The sequence below is a fragment of the Haliotis rubra genome, unplaced genomic scaffold (genome assembly GCF_003918875.1).
Source record: "Haliotis rubra isolate DU_JTF1 unplaced genomic scaffold, ASM391887v1 Scf45, whole genome shotgun sequence".
In the NCBI taxonomy this organism is placed as follows: Eukaryota; Metazoa; Mollusca; class Gastropoda; order Lepetellida; family Haliotidae; genus Haliotis; species Haliotis rubra.
Genome location: NW_025767135.1, coordinates 1,892,380 through 1,913,947, shown reverse-complemented (window position 1 = coordinate 1,913,947; position 21,568 = coordinate 1,892,380). Strand labels below are relative to the sequence as shown.

The 21,568-nt window shown below is 41.7% G+C and overlaps 1 protein-coding gene across 1 annotated transcript in view; it reads right to left on the bottom strand.

Moving 5' to 3' along the window:
- Positions 1-11,940: 11,940 nt before the first annotated feature.
- LOC124289799 (phosphofurin acidic cluster sorting protein 2-like) overlaps positions 11,941-21,568 on the bottom strand; it is a 146,450-nt gene continuing 136,822 nt past the window's right edge. Inside the window, exons 12-21 of the mRNA XM_046726466.1 lie at positions 21,140-21,244; positions 19,731-19,837; positions 19,070-19,224; positions 18,213-18,329; positions 17,591-17,697; positions 16,751-16,790; positions 16,224-16,362; positions 15,325-15,557; positions 14,830-14,937; positions 11,941-13,293 (exon numbers count right to left, since the gene is read on the bottom strand). Of these exons, the coding sequence (XP_046582422.1) occupies positions 13,175-13,293; positions 14,830-14,937; positions 15,325-15,557; positions 16,224-16,362; positions 16,751-16,790; positions 17,591-17,697; positions 18,213-18,329; positions 19,070-19,224; positions 19,731-19,837; positions 21,140-21,244 (1,230 nt within the window). The 3' untranslated portion in view covers positions 11,941-13,174. The remainder of the gene's footprint in view (positions 13,294-14,829; positions 14,938-15,324; positions 15,558-16,223; positions 16,363-16,750; positions 16,791-17,590; positions 17,698-18,212; positions 18,330-19,069; positions 19,225-19,730; positions 19,838-21,139; positions 21,245-21,568) is intronic.

The window sequence follows — 21,568 nt, the reverse complement described above, 5'->3', positions numbered from 1 at the left end:
TCTCTGCCACTGAAACTAGTTAGCCCTACCTTTTTCACTCAAAACACTGGTGATTACTGCTTAGAAACTGACAAAGTTGAAAGAATTATCTCATCCTCATATCTTTTGTCAATAAAGATTTATCACATCATCTGTTCCATCTCTTTCAAAAGGTAATCGGGCTTAGTCTAGTGGTTAAAGCGCTAATAAAGATTTGAACACATCAATATGTGAAGCATCCCTGTCCCACAAAGTGATCTCATTCAAAAGGTAATCGTAACTCCCATACTTTAACATAAGCTTACGATCCTTGAAGCACAAAGATCTCTCTGTGGCATGGGGCCCTCAGCCTTTTGACTTGTGAGGATGTATTTCTTGTCAGAAGAGACAAGGCTGATATTCTATGTCAAGTCAGTGTTACTGTAATGAATATAAGAACTAGTGGTCCTTGGTCAACATGTTTGGAGATGTGTTAATATGTCTACAGTATGTGTGTTCCTACTTGTCTTGTCAGTAATCTGTAAATGTAGGTTTACAGGGTCCTATTTATGTTTATGAGAATATTTATAAGCTGCTTTACTGCAAAAATGTCCAAGTTATGGACAATGACATGACTGGATCGACTGGAGTTTTATTAAAGTGAATTTCAGTTTCAATAAATTTGCAGTGTGTATGGTAAAGCAGTTCTTGTTTAGGAACATTTCATTTGAGCGAATTGTTAGAACAATGTTCATAGTCATGCATATACATATACAGATCAACATTAAACATGGTCTCATCAAACCGCTTGTGCTGTTGTGCATTGATGTTGTTATTCTATCATCAGTTGGCCAATTTTTGGTGGTTAGCAACAACCGGTAGTCATTTGAGCAGGAGTTCGTTCATGCCGTAGCAACTCGTCAAAGCAAAAATGAATCGTTTGTTTGTTTGTAGAGGGACTACTTGATTTAACAATGATAAACACTCCTGGTGCCGATGTAGATGCATCACTTTGACTGTCATTGAAATTTGGTTTTGAAACAATATACAGCATGTGAAGTACGTCTTCTTTATAGCTCTGGGCATATTTCCTTAAAAATAATGCCTTTGGCAACTGATGAACTTTGAATGACTTTGTGATGTGTAGATAAGGTCAAAGGCCCTGTCAGCATTCTTGGTGACCCGTGAAGGTCCGGGTTAGAATATCTTCAGTAACCCATGCTTGTCGTAAGAGGTGACTCACGGGATCGGGTGGTCAGATCTGACTTGGTTGACACATGTCATCTGTTCCCATTTGCGCAGATCAATGCTCATGCTGTTGATCACTGGATTGTCTGGTCCAGACTCGATTATTTACAGACTGCCGCCATATAGCTGGAATATTGCTGAGTGCGGCGTAAAAGTCAGCTCACTCCCGCTAGAGTTAGTGAGCTGGGTTTGATGTTGCTATGAACAGTTTTATGGCTGGGTCAGCGTGGTGTGGGAGGAAAGTCGGAAGTGATGCAGGTCCCAGTAATGTTATGGCTGGGTCAGCGTGGTGGGAGGAAAGTCGGAAGTGATGCAGGTCCCAGTAATGTTATGGCTGGGTCAGCGTGGTGTGGGAGGAAAGTCGGAAGTGATGCAGGTCCCAGTAATGTTATGGCTGGGTCAGCGTGGTGTGGGAGGAAAGTCGGAAGTGATGCAGGTCCCAGTAATGTTATGGCTGGGTCAGCGTGGTGTGGGAGGAAAGTCGAAGTGATGCAGGTCCCAGTAATGTTATGTTACGGCTGGGTCAGCGTGGTGTGGGAGGAAAGTCGGAAGTGATGCAGGTCCCAGTAATGTTATGGCTGGGTCAGCGTGGTGTGGGAGAGGTCCGAAGTGATGCAGGTCCCAGTAATGTTATGGCTGGGTCAGCGTGGTGTGGGAGGATGTGATGCAAGTGATGTTATGCAAAGGAAAGTCGAAGTGATGCAGGTCCCAGTAATGTTATGGCTGGGTCAGCGTGGCGTGGGAGGAAAGTCGGAAGTGATGCAGGTCCCAGTAATGTTATGGCTGGGTCAGCGTGGTGTGGGAGGAAAGTCGGAAGTGATGCAGGTCCCAGTAATGTTATGGCTGGGTCAGCGTGGTGTGTGGGAGAAAGTCCCAGTAGTGATGCAGGTCCCAGTAATGTTATGGCTGGGTCAGCGTGGCGTGGGAGGAAAGTCGGCGGAAGTGATGCAGGTCCCAGTAATGTTATGGCTGGGTCAGCGTGGTGTGGGAGGAAAGTCGGAAGTGATGCAGGTCCCAGTAATGTTATGGCTGGGTCAGCGTGGTGTGGGAGGAAAGTCGGAAGTGATGCAGGTCCCAGTAATGTTATGGCTGGGTCAGCGTGGTGTGGGAGGAAAGTCGGAAGTGATGCAGGTCCCAGTAATGTTATGGCTGGGTCAGCGTGGTGTGGGAGGAAAGTCGAAGTGATGCAGGTCCCAGTAATGTTATGGCTGGGTCAGCGTGGTGTGGGAGGAAAGTCGGAAGTGATGCAGGTCCCAGTAATGTTATGGCTGGGTCAGCGTGGGCGTGGGAGGAAAGTCGGAAGTGATGCAGGTCCCAGTAATGTTATGGCTGGGTCGGCGTGGTGTGGGAGGAAAGTCGGCGTGAAGTGATGCAGGTCCCAGTAATGTTATGGCTGGGTCAGCGTGGTGTGGGAGGAAAAGTGGAAGTGATGCAGGTCCCAGTAATGTTATGGCTGGGTCAGCGTGGTGTGGGAGGAAAGTGATGATGCAGGTCCCAGTAATGTTATGGCTGGGTCAGCGTGGTGTGGGAGGAAAGTCGGAAGTGATGCAGGTCCCAGTAATGTTATGGCTGGGTCAGCGTGGTGTGGGAGGAAAGTGAAGTGATGCAGGTCCCAGTAATGTTATGGCTGGGTCAGCGTGGTGTGGGAGGAAAGTCGGAAGTGATGCAGGTCCCAGTAATGTTATGGCTGGGTCAGCGTGGTGTGGGAGGAAAGTCGGAAGTGATGCAGGTCCCAGTAATGTTATGGCTGGGTCAGCGTGGTGTGGGAGGAAAGTCGGAAGTGATGCAGGTCCCAGTAATGTTATGGCTGGGTCAAGCGTGGTGTGGGAGGTCGGAAGTGATGCAGGTCCCAGTAATGTTATGGCTGGGTCAGCGTGGTGTGGGAGGAAAGTCGGAAGTGATGCAGGTCCCAGTAATGTTATGGCTGGGTCAGCGTGGTGTGGGAGGAAAGTCGGAAGTGATGCAGGTCCCAGTAATGTTATGGCTGGGTCAGCGTGGTGTGGGAGGAAAGTCGGAAGTGATGCAGGTCCCAGTAATGTTATGGCTGGGTCAGCGTGGTGTGGGAGGAAAGTGGAAGTGATGCAGGTCCCAGTAATGTTATGGCTGGGTCAGCGTGGTGTAATGGGGGTCAGCGTGGTGTGGGAGGAAAGTCTGATGCAGGTCCCAGTAATGTTATGGCTGGGTCAGCGTGGTGTGGGAGGAAAGTCGGAAGTGATGCAGGTCCCAGTAATGTTATGGCTGGGTCAGCGTGGTGTGGGAGGAAAGTGATGATGCAGGTCCCAGTAATGTTATGGCTGGGTCAGCGTGGTGTGGGAGGAAAGTCGGAAGTGATGCAGGTGTCCCAGTAATGTTATGGCTGGGTCAGCGTGGTGTGGGAGGAAAAGTCGGAAGTGATGCAGGTCCCAGTAATGTTATGGCTGGGTCAGCGTGGTGTGGGAGGAAAGTCGGAAGTGATGCAGGTCCCAGTAATGTTATGGCTGGGTCAGCGTGGTGTGGGAGGAAAGTCGGAAGTGATGCAGGTCCCAGTAATGTTATGGCTGGGTCAGCGTGGTGTGGGAGGAAAGTCGGAAGTGATGCAGGTCCCAGTAATGTTATGGCTGGGTCAGCGTGGTGGTGTGGGAGGAAAGTCGGGAAGTGATGCAGGTCCCAGTAATGTTATGGCTGGGTCAAGCGTGGTGTGGGAGGAAAGTCGGAGTGATGCAGGTCCCAGTAATGTTATGGCTGGGTCAGCGTGGTGTGGGAGGAAAGTCGGAAGTGATGCAGGTCCCAGTAATGTTATGGCTGGGTCAGCGTGGTGTGGGAGGAAAGTCGGAAGTGATGCAGGTCCCAGTAATGTTATGGCTGGGTCAGCGTGGTGTGGGAGGAAAGTCGGAAGTGATGCATGTCCCAGTAATGTTATGGCTGGGTCAGCGTGGTGTGGGAGGAAAGTCGGAAGTGATGCAGGTCCCAGTAATGTTATGGCTGGGTCAGCGTGGTGTGGGAGGAAAGTCGGAAGTGATGCAGGTCCCAGTAATGTTATGGCTGGGTCAGCGTGGTGTGGGAGGAAAGTCGGAAGTGATGCAGGTCTCAGATGTTTACCATCTTGGGGAAACCCAAATAGGCGTCTGATGCTGATTACATGACACAAGGGAGTCGGGTAGCCTTGTGGTTTAAGTGTTCGCTTGTCATATGTTCGGATTCCCCACATGGGTACAATGTGTGAAGCCCATTACTGGTGTCCTCTGACGTGACATTGCTTGGAATATTGCTAAAGGTGGTGTATAATCTCACTCACTCACTCTTATGATGCAGTACATTTTCTTTCAATCGGTTAACTTCCTTGAAGAAACAGCTGAAGGGATGAACCGGAGACATGTGAACGGAAAAGTCTTCCACCATGATTGAGAAGACAGACATTTGTCCATGTATTGCAGTTGTCCGACAAACTATGCATAGTTATCTCCCTTTTCTGAAAACAAAACACACTCCAAAGATAATTTTTATTTAAATTTTATTCTTTTTAAAATTCATTCCTACTCGTGTTGGACATACATGATACTGCTCATGCAACAAGTGTACATTTGATACCATGTACTATAAAGTAACAACATGTGTACAATGTGTGGCTGTGTGCCGTGTAGTTCTACTCCACAGTGGTTCATAGCATACAGCATGGCACAGCAAGCCGTCTTATTGCAGTATCTCACAACTATCTCCGCAGGCCTTCAAAGAGAAGATGATGATAACTGAGCAGGTCGAAAATACCCTTCTGTCACACCAACACCCAGACAGTCATAACTCGACCTGCTGAACCAACCCTGTCAATACAAATTGAGGGCAGACGCCATAAAATCCCAGTCCAATAGACTACTGAAAAACATGGTTGGGTCCTATAAGATTTTAGGAGAAAAATCCTTTAATACTGTCACCTGTCTGTTGACTTGCGGCAGAGTCTAACCCTGATCAATAGCTGTGTGTAGCAGTTAGAGTGAAGTAATTCATTACTTGTTTATAGAAAGCCCTTTTGCTTCATCAATAAAGGCTCGAGTTGTTCCAGACAATGTGCTGACTCTCACATCACCTAGAATCATGAAATGCATACTGTTTACGAAGGACATGAGAATACCAGTGGAATTATTTCTGACCAATCTTTGGTTACATTGGCATTACACTCAGGGAAGCACCTTAAACTCTGAACACTTTTGATCAGGACAATAATGTTGATGTGTGCTCACCACACCTTTGACCATATACACTGAATTCATCCATTGGATTTGGTAAACAATGATTACCATGGTAACAGGACAATATGGATTGACCCTTGTAAAACAACTGCAGTTGACTCCCATTATCACCAAGTCAGGTAAACTGACTTATATGATGATCTAAAAAAGGATCTCAAAGTTCACAGGGACGGATTCTGGAGTATTGGAAAGGGTTGGAGAACTGTTGTTTAATGATGTCATCAGCAACATTCCAGATGTATGAGTGACCGGGAAATTGAATCTGACCTCGATCATCTCATTACTGATACTGTCAGCAACATATCAAGCCAAATGGGTTAACTGATCCAAACTACTTGGACCATCAAATGGCCTCAGCTGCTTGGGATCAATTCTAACTTGGACTGACTGACTGAGTTTGGTTTTACGCCAGCTTTTAGCAATATTCCAGCAACATCACGGCGGGGGACACCAGAAATGGGCTTCACACTTCTAACTTGGAATCCCTATGGGTTCTAATTAAGTCACCTCTACGACTAACCATTGGGTGCTGGGGGCATATTAATTATTTTTTGGCTCCATTAACTTTAGGAATACTTCTTAACTGGGGACACTGGATTCACAAAAGGATCTGCTGTGTACAAAATTTTATGTGAACAATCGTTTTTGTTTACCAATATTTTCTTAGATGCAAATCTTAAAAGTTTGAGTTGTCTGTTCAGGTGAGTTTGAACAGTGATAAAGACACAGGGAGTCAACTGCATCTTTCTTCAACTTGGAAAATCAACTTTCATATCATCGCAAATTCTGAAATCATCACACATTAAGTTTAGTCACTTTAACATGAAAAGGAAAAGGTGTGTCTTTGACTGAACCATCCTAAATTTCTTCACAAATTTTAATAATTTCTCAATTTCCTTGATTTAATGTGACTGAACATGACAGATGACGTAATATACTTCTCAACTCTTCATACAGATATCTATGTCAATGATACACAAATTCTTCTAATAACCATGTCAAGCGTATACTTAATCTCATGACTATCTCTATTAAAAGTTGAATAGCAGATTTATATAACACTCAAGAGAAGTTAGGACCATCTGACTCTTCATGCGATAAAAGTTAATCATGGCATGACAGATTAACTGAAGTACGATGCATGGGATGTTCTTGAACTTCAATTGAGTGTCAGTATTTCACAAACTGATACTGGTGAGCACACATAACACATTGTTTTCACTATCATGAGATGAACATCTAAACAACAGCATCTTTCAACACAGAATACCAAACCGGCATCCACAAACTTAATCAACATTCAAAAGAAAATCCACCAAAGAGTACTGAAAAGACATGAAGTTAAAAGTGACTGGAACTTAAATAAAGAAATCTTCAAAAGTCGGTGTGTCAGAGTGACTACAAAAACTGAAATACCACATGAAAGGAAATAAATTGCATCACAAAAATGCGGTTTCAATGAAACTGAACTTAAGACATAGTTGTACTGATGTTAAGTGTAAATACAACACAGTCTGTATACACTTTGTATAGAACATTTTTGACATGTCCGTCAAGTCGGTATCGACACTGACTCTGGAAGTTCTTCGGACAAATATAACCTGTCCTCAAAGGTAAAACAGATTCCAATAATGTTAAATAATTATCAATCATATATACACAGTACATAATTCTACAAAGAGACTATGAAACAAGTTAATCAATGTCATTAAATATAGAATGCCACATCGGGATCAGCTTTCATCACCGTACAAGAAGCCTTGTTTACAGAGTGTGAATGGAAGAGGTCAAACTACTCCGAACAGGATCAAATATGGTCAAGCTGATTCAGAGGCTTGAACCTAAGTAATAATATTGAGATCTATTTTGAAACCTTTACAAACATATGCATGTATTTCACATGCACTTGCAATAATAGTTAACAGTAGAAGATTTGAAGTGTTCAGCCTGCACGGGTGACTGACATATTGCAATAATTAGTGTTCTGTGGTTTTTGAGTACATAAGAAGGCAATGACAAGATGGCTACAATATAATATTATTGATATGTAAGTGGGTGATGAGCTATTTTCCACTACTTTAAGTAAAAACAATGTTCACTGGGCTCGATTTAAGACATGTTAACCGACTTGGACAAGGAGCAACCTAAGATATAAACCTAGTTGCACCAGCCAAATTCCAGTTGCAACGTAGTGTGTTAAAACGTCAGAGGTTTCGGTGCACATATTTCCATGATGTTGTACCTATGGAACATAGCAACACAGACATAGCTGGTGCCAGTTCCAGTCATAACCAAGAGGTGTCTATAAATAGCAATGTTTTGCTGCCATTGCTATTCAAAGTTTACAAGAATATGAGCTGACATATTTTTGCTTAAAGATTTATTGTTGATTTATTACTCGAAACTTGACTTGCAGCTGGTGCAAGTTAGACTAATAACTAGTTGCACTTTGTAATATTGGGTTGCACTAGTGCAAGTAACAAAGCACTAAATCGAGCCCTGGTTCAGAGTTACGCAAGGTAGAGATACATGAGCTAGTGACTTCAGATAGTAAAAAATGGGACAAAAATGGAATCACAAAGTACAATTGGTGTGCAGCATTGGGTTTGACTTGTTCAACATCCTGTGCCCTAAATGATCACTTTGCTTGGAAAGCATTGTTGGGTTAAGGTAGATTTGGGTAAGGAAAAGCACTAACTTGCAAAAATCTGAATAGAATATGATTGGGGGTTTCTGTGAAATAGATGTGCTATGCAGTTTTTGATGGTTTAGAAGTATTTAGTTTAAAAGTATTCAGTTAAATGTATTCAGCCATGCCACAAAGATATGTTTAGAGTTACCTGCCCTTGCCGTGAACAAAGAATATTGCAAGGTCAAGAATCTGCAGTATTTTGGACAAAGGATGAGGATGGAAATGAGAACCAAGAGAAATATTTGGATGAATTTTAATGATGGATTTAAGGATTTCAACTTGATGTGGAATTTGCAACTAAATGAAGACAACCAAATCATGAATTCTTACTGCAAGGCTACAACTATGGGATACATCAAATCAATGCCATGAAATCTCTATAGGGCACATATACTACTCAAAAAACATTAAGGACCACCCCAAGCAATGAAAGATAAACTGTAGTTATATTGGGTGGTCCTTAATTTCTTTTGGGTTGTATATTAACCAAAATAAGCCTCATGAGTTTTCTACCCTGCTTCAGTATCCTCCATTAAAGCACCAGAATTCTTCACAATGATGGGCACAATGCCACCAAACATGCCCTTCCTCAATTTACATCTTGTAAACATTAACATTGTCTCTGCTAGCACCTGCCTCTAAACATTTTCCATTTCATTCCTTCTCCAAAATAATATCATCACTGTCAAATCTTGTGAATAAAAACAGTTCACAGCAAAAATAGCAAGTCCAATTACACAATGATTGTCATGATTGACTCAATTCCTCTTCATTACACAACTGCCAAATGCATGACATGCCAACTGGATATATTGGTGTTGGCAATATGACCAGGGTTTATCCAATTTTACATCTTAAAAGTCGCCCAATATTATCACAACAGCATCACAAGAGACTAATTGACAGCTATTCCACAAAATAAATTCATTCAATAATCCTAATATTAATCAGAAATACACTGACATTTTAATACTGGTACCAAAAAATAGAGTTGGGAACAATTTATACAGGTTGATGGCCATTTTGAAACAAGATACATGTACCTGGCATTTTATCAAAACATTAGTAATAACATGAAAGAATTGTCTGTTGTTTAACTTCTTGCAAGTAGTACACACTGCTGTCATGTCTTTGTGGTTGCTGTGGACTGGATAGGACAGCAAAGTTTTCTTCATCGAGAAAAATATGACAAAATTAATAGAAACAATTAACCTATCTAAATCAGTAATTTGTAAACTTAATGCTGTTCGTCCACATTTAGTGAACAGTAAACAACATCCTCAATGTAAGGGTCGTCTTCCAAGTGATGAGATAGAGAATTCATTATTGTACCATGCATCATGTCAGTAAATAAATCCTTAACTTCATAATCGTAAACATATCAAACAAATAGTCCAATAAATAGTTTATACACAAATCTGGAGTAATAATGCTTGTTAATTCACAGAACAATGAAATCACCAAGAAGGAAGCTCCTCAACTGAACTGTTCCCTCCATCATATCAGAACCTATGTACACACAGGGAGATGGGATCATATTGCACAATTCCCTAAGCACTTAAAACAACAAAAATCATGTACAAAAGCAAAATAACATAACACAATAAAATCAAAATCAAAACAACTTTCTACAATGTTTGACAAACAAGTTTCTAATCACTGCTCATGAGAAACATGTCAAATGAATCTGTTTTAGGAGAAAAATAGTAATGCTTTTGAGTTGGGCACGACCTTGCACTAATATCCATGTACTGGTTGCTTGGAGGAAATGATTTATTGAAGATAAAGAGCAATATTGATGATGTTTCTGTTCCCTTCATGGAATGTTCTAGCATAACTGTCCTTGATCGGCTATAGGAAACCATGCTTGTTGCAACATTTGCCTGCCCCTGCTATTGTGATATGAATTCATGGAGAATGCAAGACTGTCAGTATTTACACCTGGAGTATATGAACCATATATCAGACTGGAACTAAGTATAGGAGCTGGATAGTTGTTGCACTCACACAGTGTGCAGTGCTGAGACTAGCAGAACTCAACCAGAATTGTACCTATCCAACAAATGTGAATGTTTTTTGTTCATCTGGGCGCGATTTTGTGATTTTTTTCAGTACCTACACTGAGTGCAACCTGGTGTATGGGTTTGACTGCACCATCAAAATATGGGTCGCACCATACAATAATGTCACTGGTTCTAAAAAGTAACATAAATATTTGTTTAGCTATTTTCATAACAAGTACTCAGTATCAGATACATTCAACAGAATCTGACCCCATGATGATTGCTACGTAACTGATTTATGAATACACAAATGTTCCTGTAACACGTGGAGAGAAAGACATGATGACAGCTACAAGATGTTGGAGTGAGTGAGTATGGTTTTATGCCGCTTTTTAGCAATATTCCAGCGACATCACGGCAGGGGACACCAGAAATGGGCTTCACACATTGTACCCATGTGGGGAATCGAACCCGGGCCTTCAGCGTGACGAGCGAACGCTTTAACCACTAGGCTACCCCACCGCTCAACAAGATGTTGGAGGATTTATTGTTACCTGCACTGGGTGCAACCTGTTACTGAAGGTAACCTGCTCCACCCATTGATACCATGCACCAGTGCAGGTTGTAAATAGCGAAACCGCACCCTGATAATACAGCATAATTCACAGACATTTCTAGTCCCTCTACACCAGTGAACTGTAAGATTGCAGATATCAAAGAGCACTGACAATAATCACTGACGTTTTGGCAGATCAATGTCTAAATGTATTTCGGTGGGACTTAATATCACTTTGATGTTGGTTTCCATAACAACACATATTTAAAGCTGTTATAAACTGAAAAAGAGATACATATATTGTATCTTGACCAAGATTGTCAAAGAACCCTTGATTCAGCTAGCCCATAAGAAAGATAGGTAGACTTCAACACGCAAGGGTCTCGGTTCAAAACCACAGCACTAAGATGACACTCCTGGGTGCCACTGTACAGGTGATTGTGACTCCCATACCTTAACACAGACTGATGACAGTCATAACACTAAGGATGAGCTGTACAACAGCACCCAGTAAACTTACATACAATCAAAGCTCTAAGACTGATTTCATGTGTAATAAAATCATGTTTGAGTCAACTGGTGCACCTCCTCTGAGAACTATTATATTATACCACTGCTTCAAAGGTTATGGTCGTCTGCAACATATTGTCAATGACGACCAACTTCCCTTCCCCTAAAAAGAAGAAATAAATAATAAAAAGTGAAAGAGAATGAGAATGAAGAAGACAAAAAAAGAGACCAAAAAAAAAAAAGCCCTAAAACCCAAATCTAGATCATCAGGATTCCTGAAAATGACCCAGCACTGGTGTAGCACAAGCATTGACAAGGCTATAAGTATCCATCTCATGGTCAAATAGTCACAAACAGCCGTCTGCTGAGTACGGGTAGCTAACATAATTACATATTAGATGTCCATGCAATAGTGCTGTTGTTATCATACGAGTGGTCATATGTTGATACCATGGCAAGTAGACATTGCAGGAAGAAATGTTGGAACATTGAAACAAATAACTACAAATGGCTATCGATGGGGAAATTTAGTAAGGACTGATTGTTTTAAAGACTGAGTTTTGGAAAAGAGCCCATGAAAAACATGTGTTGGTTTGAAACTGATTATAAATAGACTCTAAAGGGTACAAAACAGAAAACATGGCTTATGCATGAAACCTACTCAAAATAAGTTAAGGACAACCGGATTCTTTCATATCAATATGACAGATTGACTACAATAACATAAAAGATCAATTGGTCGCGAACATCTTTCGAGGAGCAAATATAACTGCCAATAACAGGAACCAGTTGTTACAGGAGGATTGCTAAGCAATGTAGGTCGTGAAGTTAGAAAATCCATGAATTAAAATTAAAGTGTTAGTTATTGCCTTGGTGTAAACACAATAATATGCAAATATGTTTGACTGTGGGAAGAATGATCACACAGGGTGATTCACCATCATTAGCTTATTCTCCTCCAATGGCCGGTGAATCCCAGAGGATTTCTCTTCATTCTTTGGTAAAACCTCTTTCCTTCAGGTATGAATAAATTCAAATTGAATCTAGAAAAAAGGCATTGGGAATTAGAAACATGATGTTGGTTCAAGACACAGAGTTGAGAATACTACCAGTTTAGTACATTGTGAGCAGAACATACACCAGACCTGCTCGCAACAATGAAAGCACAAAGATCTTTCTCCTCCTTGGATGCAAGAAAAGCACTGATGGAGCACAAGCATCCGGGAAAGCACTGGTGTAGCACAAGCAAGCCTCAGGGAAAGCACTGCTGTCTAAAGGACAGCAGCATGTGCGTGAGATGCTATGAGCATGTGTTACTCCCTTCCAACAAACCAGTTATTCTGGCGCACTGTTTTGGGGTGTGATAATCACTAGGCACCAATTTACATCACACCTAAATTAGCAGACGAAAAGCTGGTGTGATGATATTACCAACACAGACTACAGACGAACGGACAGACTGGGTCACACAGTTCTATGTCGCTGAGACTGTAATGGCTGAATACAATATCACTAGAGTTTCAGATCAAATCAATTCCAGTGTCGTCTGCTATACACAAAATCAGACGCATGGAAGCAGCCATGTTGGGATCTCCCAACACTGACACAAAATAATTTGTTTCTTCAGTGTTCCACTCCGAGCTAAAGCCAGTTAGCAAGTGTCATTTGCTATTATAAAACAGATGTATGGAAGCAGCCATATAGGACACACAAAATCGTCATCTCCGTCAAACATAACGCTATGAGCTAAAGCAGCCCTGGTCCAAGTTGAGTGTTGCACAGAAACAACTACCTTCATCATCAACCTCCAGTACAAATACCCAGCTGATTTCACACATCTCCATCTTCTTGCTTCAAATGCCAACATTCAGTCACAAGCCATGTTCCAGTTAGACACTGGTGAGATGAAGGTCCTGATAATGCCGAGAGCCATGGTTGATAGCTTATCACCTACTGACCATCAGTAGCCTGCTGCTGCTGCTGTCTATAACACCGAGTCGTACGAGTTGAACACAGCCACTGGGAAGTTCTTTATGTGCGTCTGCCACTGAGATGACAACTGGAAAAACTTCACACCTGGCCATTCCACTCCATCGATCACCACTGAAAATGACAAACAATGTTTAGAGAAGAATGTCAAACAGAGATATCTGTAAGGTGAAGAGTTTGATACACAATTGTCAAAGTACATTATCCAGCCTCATGTAAGAATGTTGAGTTTTGATTGGTTCACGTGACTCTGATAAAATACCATGTACACCCGTCACGATCCGCGGAGCAGGGAGTACAAAAGTCATATTATCCCGCCACGCCTCGGTGACCACGCGAAGTGAGAAAAGCGTGCATCGCCAAGCCTTTAGTAACGTGCGCTGCATTAAGGTCAATCGATCAGCTGGTGTCAACATGGCAGCAAGGAAACGTTTTGCCACAACAACTGAGAATTTTCTTTTCTTTTCATTTAGTAAAAACATTCAGCTAGATAAATGCATTATCACATCGTGGCTCGGGAAATACGGGGTTTTATCAGTACCTCGTAAGGTTGTGTACAACCTTACTCGGGACTGATAAAACCCTGTATTTTCCCCGACACGATGTGATAACTTATAATGTCAGAAGGCAAGGTAGCCTGTTTTTCATCAGTCAAAGATCCAGATTCCACAATGGGTACAAATTTCACCATGTTTCTAATGTCCCTACCATAATATGGGTAAAGCCATATTCAGCAGTTACTAAATGCCAATCATGGAACACTGAACTGTGTTTATAGGAGCAAATATATCTTGCCTTTTACATCAGTTACAGAAGCCAAGTGATGGAGGAAAACACATCACATGACCATGACAGAAGCAAACCTGCCATGAACATGGTGGGCAAACCTGCAGGGTTCTCCTCCATCACTGTAGGGGATAGCAAGGACAGTGTATAAGTGATAAGTATTGTCACCTGCAGCAGCAGCAACAATATCTTAGTCATCTGAAGAACTGTTTACTATAGTAAATGCATGCAGACTGTATGTGACAATCAAGAGTCTAATACCCCAAGCTTTAGCTCTTCAAATTTGTAGCTGTTAACAGCTCATGCCTATGACATTCAATTAGACATCAGGCTAATTTTGACCAGATTGCAAATTGTTCAGGGTATTACAATATGACTTGGCACCAGGGCCTTGTCCCTCAAAGCGATCGTAGCACTACGACAGTTGTAAGTCTATGTTAAAGTATGGGCGTTACGATCATCTTATCGCTATGATCGCTTTGAGGAACGGGGGCCCAGATTGTTTGTTGTAATGCCTTGTGTTCAAACCAAGAACCGTGGAGTTTCCTTTCAATAACAATTCATTGTTGTTCAGAAGGTTATACATTCCCCTGTTACTGATCTCTAGGCTGTGTTATTTGAAGGTGAGCTACAAACCTCTTCAGAGTGAGTGAATGAGTTGGGTTTTACACCGCTTTTAGCAATATTACAGCAATTTCACGGCAGGGGACACCAGAACTGGGCTTCACACATTGTACCCATGTGGGGAATCGAACCCAGGTCTTCGGTGTGATGAGCAAATGCATTAACCACTGGGCTACCCCACCACTCTAAACCTCTTCAGAGGTAAGAGTAGCATTAATAAAGTTTAAAACGCAACCATACCTTTCAGAGAATAATTCTGGCTCTTGGAAGTACAAATAAGTCGACTGATACTGTCAATGTTTTGGCTTTTGGACTCAATTTCTTTGGCTTTCTTCCCGATCCTCATAACTGGAATGATAAAAGAACATGTTCAACAGGATACATAATGACATCAAAGTTGCACACATCTACTTTCAACCCTTCTATAAATTGAATGGTACATATAAAATTATTTACTTGTCGAACACCAGGAATATATATCACATATATGCCAGTTGCCTCGAAATATTTGAGTTTCAACAGGACTCTGAACGATATCTAGAGCAATAATCAATACTGTTGGTGGACATGCTGTCAACAGTCACTGAAGCTGTTCCAAGAAGGCACCTCTTACAACCACCAACAGTTGCTTGGGACCTCATCCAACCTGGAATCTACACAGGGTACTTCTTGTTTAAAATATATCAGTGTCGACTGAAATAAACCAGTTTCCAGACTTCATCTGTGTCAACTCACTCTTCTGTTTCTTCTCCCGTTTCTTCTCCCGAGTGACCACAACCATGCTGAAGGAAGAGGATGCCTGCTCGCCCTGGTACGGAAGACGACAGACACTGAGGGAGCGGAATGCCGTCTTCAGCGAGCACTTGTTGCTCTCCTTCTTGCTGTCAGACTTGCTGGAAGTTGTCCAGTAGTCCACCTGCAGCTCCATGAACTCTGCCGACGACAACTGACCGATGTTTGCATTTTGACTGAAACAGGAAACATATTCTTAAAACATTATGCTTTAGTTGTTTTTGACAGTGAGTGGGTTTAGTTTTACGCTGCTTTTAGCAATATTCCAGCAATATCACAGTGGGGCCACCAGAAATGGGCTTCACACATTGTACCCATGTGGGGAATCGAACCGAGCTCTCCAGCATGACAAGCAAACGCCATAACCACTAGGCTACCCCACAGTCCCTGTTTTTGAGACTGTCTGTCTGTCTTATATAGTGAGTGAGTTTGTCAGCTCAATGTTGGATGAAAAGCCTGTACTGATACCTCTCCAAGATATCTCCAACAAGCACATAAGGAAACATGATCTTTGTGAACCAACAATCAGACTTCTGGCATGCCCAAATGATTCAACTCTACACAGTGCAGTGTGGCAAATGAAACAGCTGGGCCACACTTGTGACTTACCTCCCTGATGGAGACATGGTGCTGACATTTGGGGAGCTTGATAGGATATAGCACAGGGTTTCCAGTGAGAGGTAACAGCATTCTCCACGTGTCAACCAAGTCAACAAGCATAACCACCTGTTAGCGATGGTCGCCTCTTATGACAAGCATGGGTTGCTGAAGACAATTCTAACCCGGATCTTCATGGGTTACTCATTAACATACTAACACTTGTGTGGACAGTGTGGACTTACCTCCCTGATGGAGACATGGTGCTGATGTTGGGGGAGCTGGGAGGGGTCTGACCCTCACTGGCCTTGATAGCTATGGGGGCGGAGGCTGGAGGGGAACTTGACAGACTAGGGGGACTGGTAGCACCTTCCTCCAGCTCAACTATAAAACACAAATCAAACAATAACATGTCATGGCAACTGTCCTAATGTTTCCAATAGTTGTAGCGATATACTGACGGACTGAGTACCCATGTGGGGATTCAACCCGGTCTTCGTGTGACGAGTCGAAGCTTTAACCACTAGGCTACCCCACCCCTTGTAGCGATATAAAATATTAAATGACTCAACTTAAAAGATGTTAAAGATAGCCAATTTGTTTCATATGAAAAAGTAACTAGAGTTATATAAACAAATCGTATGATTTTGAACCTTTTTCGAGTAGTTTAGCCCACATGACAAACTATAGTCCTATGGAAAGATAGCATTGTTTAACTCCTTATCTATAGTAGACACTACCAATGTTAGTTATGTTACAACACAAGACTCACCCGACATGCTAAATGTTTCTGGGGTTCCAATCTTCACCTCCTTAAAAAAAAAACGCATCACTTTGTAGTCCAGTTGATAAAAAACATTATTCATGTGAATTGAAATAACAGATAGATCTTTTGTCAGGTCATAAAAATAAGGTTGTTATATCAAAGCAATCCACAGACAATCCCTGTTACGAAAAATACAAAACGAAGCCACAATTTAATTGTTAGACTTGTCAATTGCTCTACCATGGATGGTCATATCTTGGATGCTGTCTTTTCATTAATAAAAATGTCACTCAGTAATAAAAAACACTTGGCTGAAGATGGCCTGACTCCATCTTGAGGCCCAATACTTCTAATAAGCAGAGAATTACCCATGTTAGCTGAGGAAGACTTACCTGTGGAACCAAAGAGAGATTTGAGTTCACACTTACACTTAGGAAGTACTAATTAATCAAAGTAAAATCTGGCTGAAGACTCAACTTCTAACCTCATCCATTACCTTCACTTGTGGAACCAAAGAGACAGACAGTGTAGAGGATGAAGATTATGGGTAGAGATGAAGATTATGGGTGAGAGGGGGCAGCAAAGACATCATGATTTGAGGGTTCTTGACCGAGATTTTTACTAAAGGGATTCATGAAATCTGTTACAATTTTAACACAAAGCCTCCCTTACTTTAAATATTGAATGCTGCTGAAACACCTTACATTTTATGAAATCAACTGTTGGAAAAAACAAAACAAACAAAAGAAGCAAATGGTTTATGTTTTGTAGGTCAGAGTTGAGGTGCTAGCAACCACATTTTATAAAGTGTCAAAACTGAAACAAGAATATTTAAAAAGAGACAACATACGTTTTGCCCTTGCACATAACCATGGCTTCTGCGATGGGCATCTGGTGGATGCTGGTCGATCCACTCAGGTACTTGGAGACCCGGTTGATGATCTCTTGGGAATCTGCAACAGGACAACCATCAACATAGCAAACTAAGCTTCACATTTTACTTGTCTGCATGTTCTCTGTTGCTTTAAGCTGTAGTCATCAATATTCAATCAATTCAATATAGCATGACTAAAATGTCTGGTCCAGACAAACCAATAGCTGACATGGTTGATGTCCAATGTGCCAGGAGTACAATGAAATGCAATCCTTAACCATCTGATCAACTCTAGTTGCCTTTTGGACAAACTAAAGAGTGCTAAGCTTCCAGTCTAAACTGGGTCTCCATGAGGTCATGTTAGCTCATATTAAATAGCTGAATGAAGAGAATGAATGAATCTGGGTTCTTAACCATACAGTAAAGTCATGACAATCAGATTAATTTAGTTTCTTCTTATGACAAGCCCAGGTTCATGGAGACAACATCTAACCCATTATCCCCAAGGTTGCACACATGGATGTTACAGCTGGGATAAACATATAAGATGGACAAATATGCAAGTTACAGAACTCTCATGAAATAAGTACTCACCCAGTGTAGGTTTCGTTGCATCTGTCTTGTCAAAGGTGTCTTTCCACAGGGAGTCGACAAACAGTTGTGCGTAGGTGCTGTCTATACTGGCAAGATACTTCCCCACTAAACTACTACCTGCAAACACACCAACCACAGTCAGTACTGTCATGAGGACGGACAGAAGGGCACACACACACAGGAGTACATGCATGCACATGCATGCTCTGAGGTGAGGTGAGGTGAAATTGGGTTTAATGTCGTGCTTGAGAATATTTCGCTCATATGACGACGTGCATGCGTGTGTATGTGTATGTGTGGCTGCTTGTACTAGCCCAGACTGAAGCTGGTTTTATAGTGCTAGCCCACTGAGATACCACGCCGCAGTGAAGCATGAATACCCCACTCAGACACATTATACTGACTCCGAGCCGACCAGTCCTTGTTGTACCCATTAATGCCGAACGCCAGGCAGGGACCAACAAGTACCATATTTTAACATCGTTTGGTATGACGCGGTCGGGGATCGAACCCACGACCTTCCGCTCTCCGGGCGGACGCTCTAACCACTACACCACGGAGGCGGTCCTCAGCATTATTGTTGCATCAGGTTGCTTATATCCTTATGAAGTACCAACATTCATCCTTAATCCAGCTGGAAAACTAGATAATGCTGAGACAGACCAATTTGACTACCCACAACCACAGAACACATCAGATGATAAACCAGTACGTGTTTGCTACTTATAGAGATAGTCCTGCCATAACACAAGAGGACACAATTAATGAACTTCACACATCATGCCCATGTGGGGAATCTAACCCCAGATGAACAAAGTCGTTCTACAAGGCCAACAAAACAGTGTCATTAGACTTACCAAATGGAATGACTAGAAATTTTGTGTACGTCTGCCAGTCATGTGACTTGGAGGCCAGTTGTTCCACATAGGGTCTGAGTACTGAGTTGATGTACGAGTCTCCGCCCGCTACTCCAACCTTGATCGGGCTTGGACTCTTGGAGTTACTGTTACAACTGAAAACACAAGGTCAGCCATCAGAAAATCTCAAACCATAGTCAGTTTGAAAGTAGAACTTCCCACCAGTTTTAGCAATATTCCAGCCTTAACATGGCATTGGAATGAACTCTATTCAAGAAACAATACCTCAGTATTTAGCATCAGGGAATGCATTTAGCATTAGCGAGGAGAATGCATGCTATTACTGGGGTTTATTAGCCATGAAGTACTGAGGAATATTTTAAAACTGTTTAGAACCAAGTGCTTTAGTCTGTTTACCCAAACTTGGCACTTACCATCATTTCCAGTTTAGTGTTGTAAAGCCAATTATCAGTTGAACAAACATAGTCGATCACTTGACTTTAGACCTACGTCAGAGACTGCAGTTACTGAGCTTATATTCCCTCTTTAGATATATGCATGGATTTGTCAGGCAATCTTTGCACCACATGTGAAAGAATCAGTTGCTAACATGGTGTTACTGGCTATATACTGGTAGATGCTCATTTCATCTGATACTTACAACCTCTGTATCTTAGCAACTAGGAAGCTGATGGCAGCCTTCACGTCGGCATTTGAGCATGTGCAGATGAGGCGCCATTGTTTCTCTTGAAGCTTCTGTACAAGGAGCTGGAAACAGAAAGACAAGAAGACAAAGTCATCAATATCCCCCGCAATGGCAAAATACTCTTCATGAATATGTCTACGAGTTATGATTATGTCAAATGTTTTGGTGTGTATATAGCTAAGTGGAAGGAGAGTACTGAAAAGTTTCAAAGTTCTGCTCCAGAAAGGAGCACTACCACCAAATTCAGTTGAAGCCAAAATTGTTGCCATGGAAATGCAAAAAAGAACCCCATTTTATTCAGAAATCAAAAACTACCAAAAGGCACCAGTTCGCCACTAGACCTACCTATGTATGAAATTTCGTGATGGAACAGTGAACAGTTTTTAAGTTTTGCTCCAGAAAAGAGCACTACCACAAATTTCAGTCAAAGTCAAACTTGTTGCCATGGAAATGCAAAAAATATTTTATTCAGAAATCCAAAACTACCAAAAGGCACCAGTAGACCACCAAATCTATCTATGAGCCAAGTTTGGTGAAGAAATATTGAACGGTTTTAAAGTTCGGCTCCGGAAAAGAGCACTACCACCAATTTCAGTCTGTCAAACTTGTTGCCATGGAAATGCAAAATATATTATATTCAGAAATCCAAAACTACCAAAAGGCACCAGTAGACCACCAGATCTATTTATGTGACAAGTTTTGTGAAGAAATAGTGAATGGTTTTAAAGTTCTGCTCTGGAAAAGAGCACTACCACCAATTTCAGTCTAATCTAAGTCAAACTTGTTGCCACGAAAACGCAAAAAATATTTTATTCAGAAATCCAAAAATACCAAAAGGCACCAGTTCACCACGAGATCTATCTATGTGTCAAGTTTGGTGAAGAAACACTGAACGGTTTTAGAGTTCTGCTCCGGAAAAGAGTACTACCACCAATTTCAGTCTAAGTCAAACTTGTTGCCATGGAAACGCAAAAAATATTTTATTCAGAAATCCAAAACTACCAAAGGGCACCAGTAGACCACCAGATCTATCTATGAGCCAAGTTTGGTGAAGAAATATTGAACGGTTTTAGAGTTATGCTCCGAAAAAAATGTGCACGGTCGCACAGACTCCATTTTAATACCCCCCGCAAAACGCGTTGCGGGGGATAAAAATGCTAAAGAACATCCCATTGTGATAAGGTTTTGGCATCATCACCTTTAAGCCAAGAACAGAATGCTCATCGATCTATGCACTTCCGATATGGTGACAGGCATCAAACCAGTCACCTGAATCTGTATGTCGCCTCTTGCAACAAGAATGGGTTGTTGAAGACAAATCTGATCCAAACCTTCACAGGGTAGAGAGTCTCAAAAAACAGTACCTGTCCTTGCCACTCGGCAGCATTGATGAGGAAGACGCTTTCTGGCAGACGGTCGTCTCCATTTCCCAACACAGTACTGAGCTGATCGAGGAGAGCTTTCCTTGGCTGCAAACACATAACATCTCCATTCAACACGTATGCACCAAAACAGCAATAGAAGAACAACAAAAGACATTCGCAAACATACCACAGCTAAATGAGAAAATGAACTTCGCAAACATACCACAGCTAAATGAGAAAATGAACTTCCATTTGCATACATAACTATAGATGAAACCAATCAAATATTTACATAACAAAATTTGTGCTTCATCCATCTACAAGCACAGAAATGGCAATTTTTCTTTCACAAGAAATCTAGCTGAAATAGAAATCATGAAACATACCCTGCTATATATATATGGTGCTTGGAGCCAGGAAAATATTACA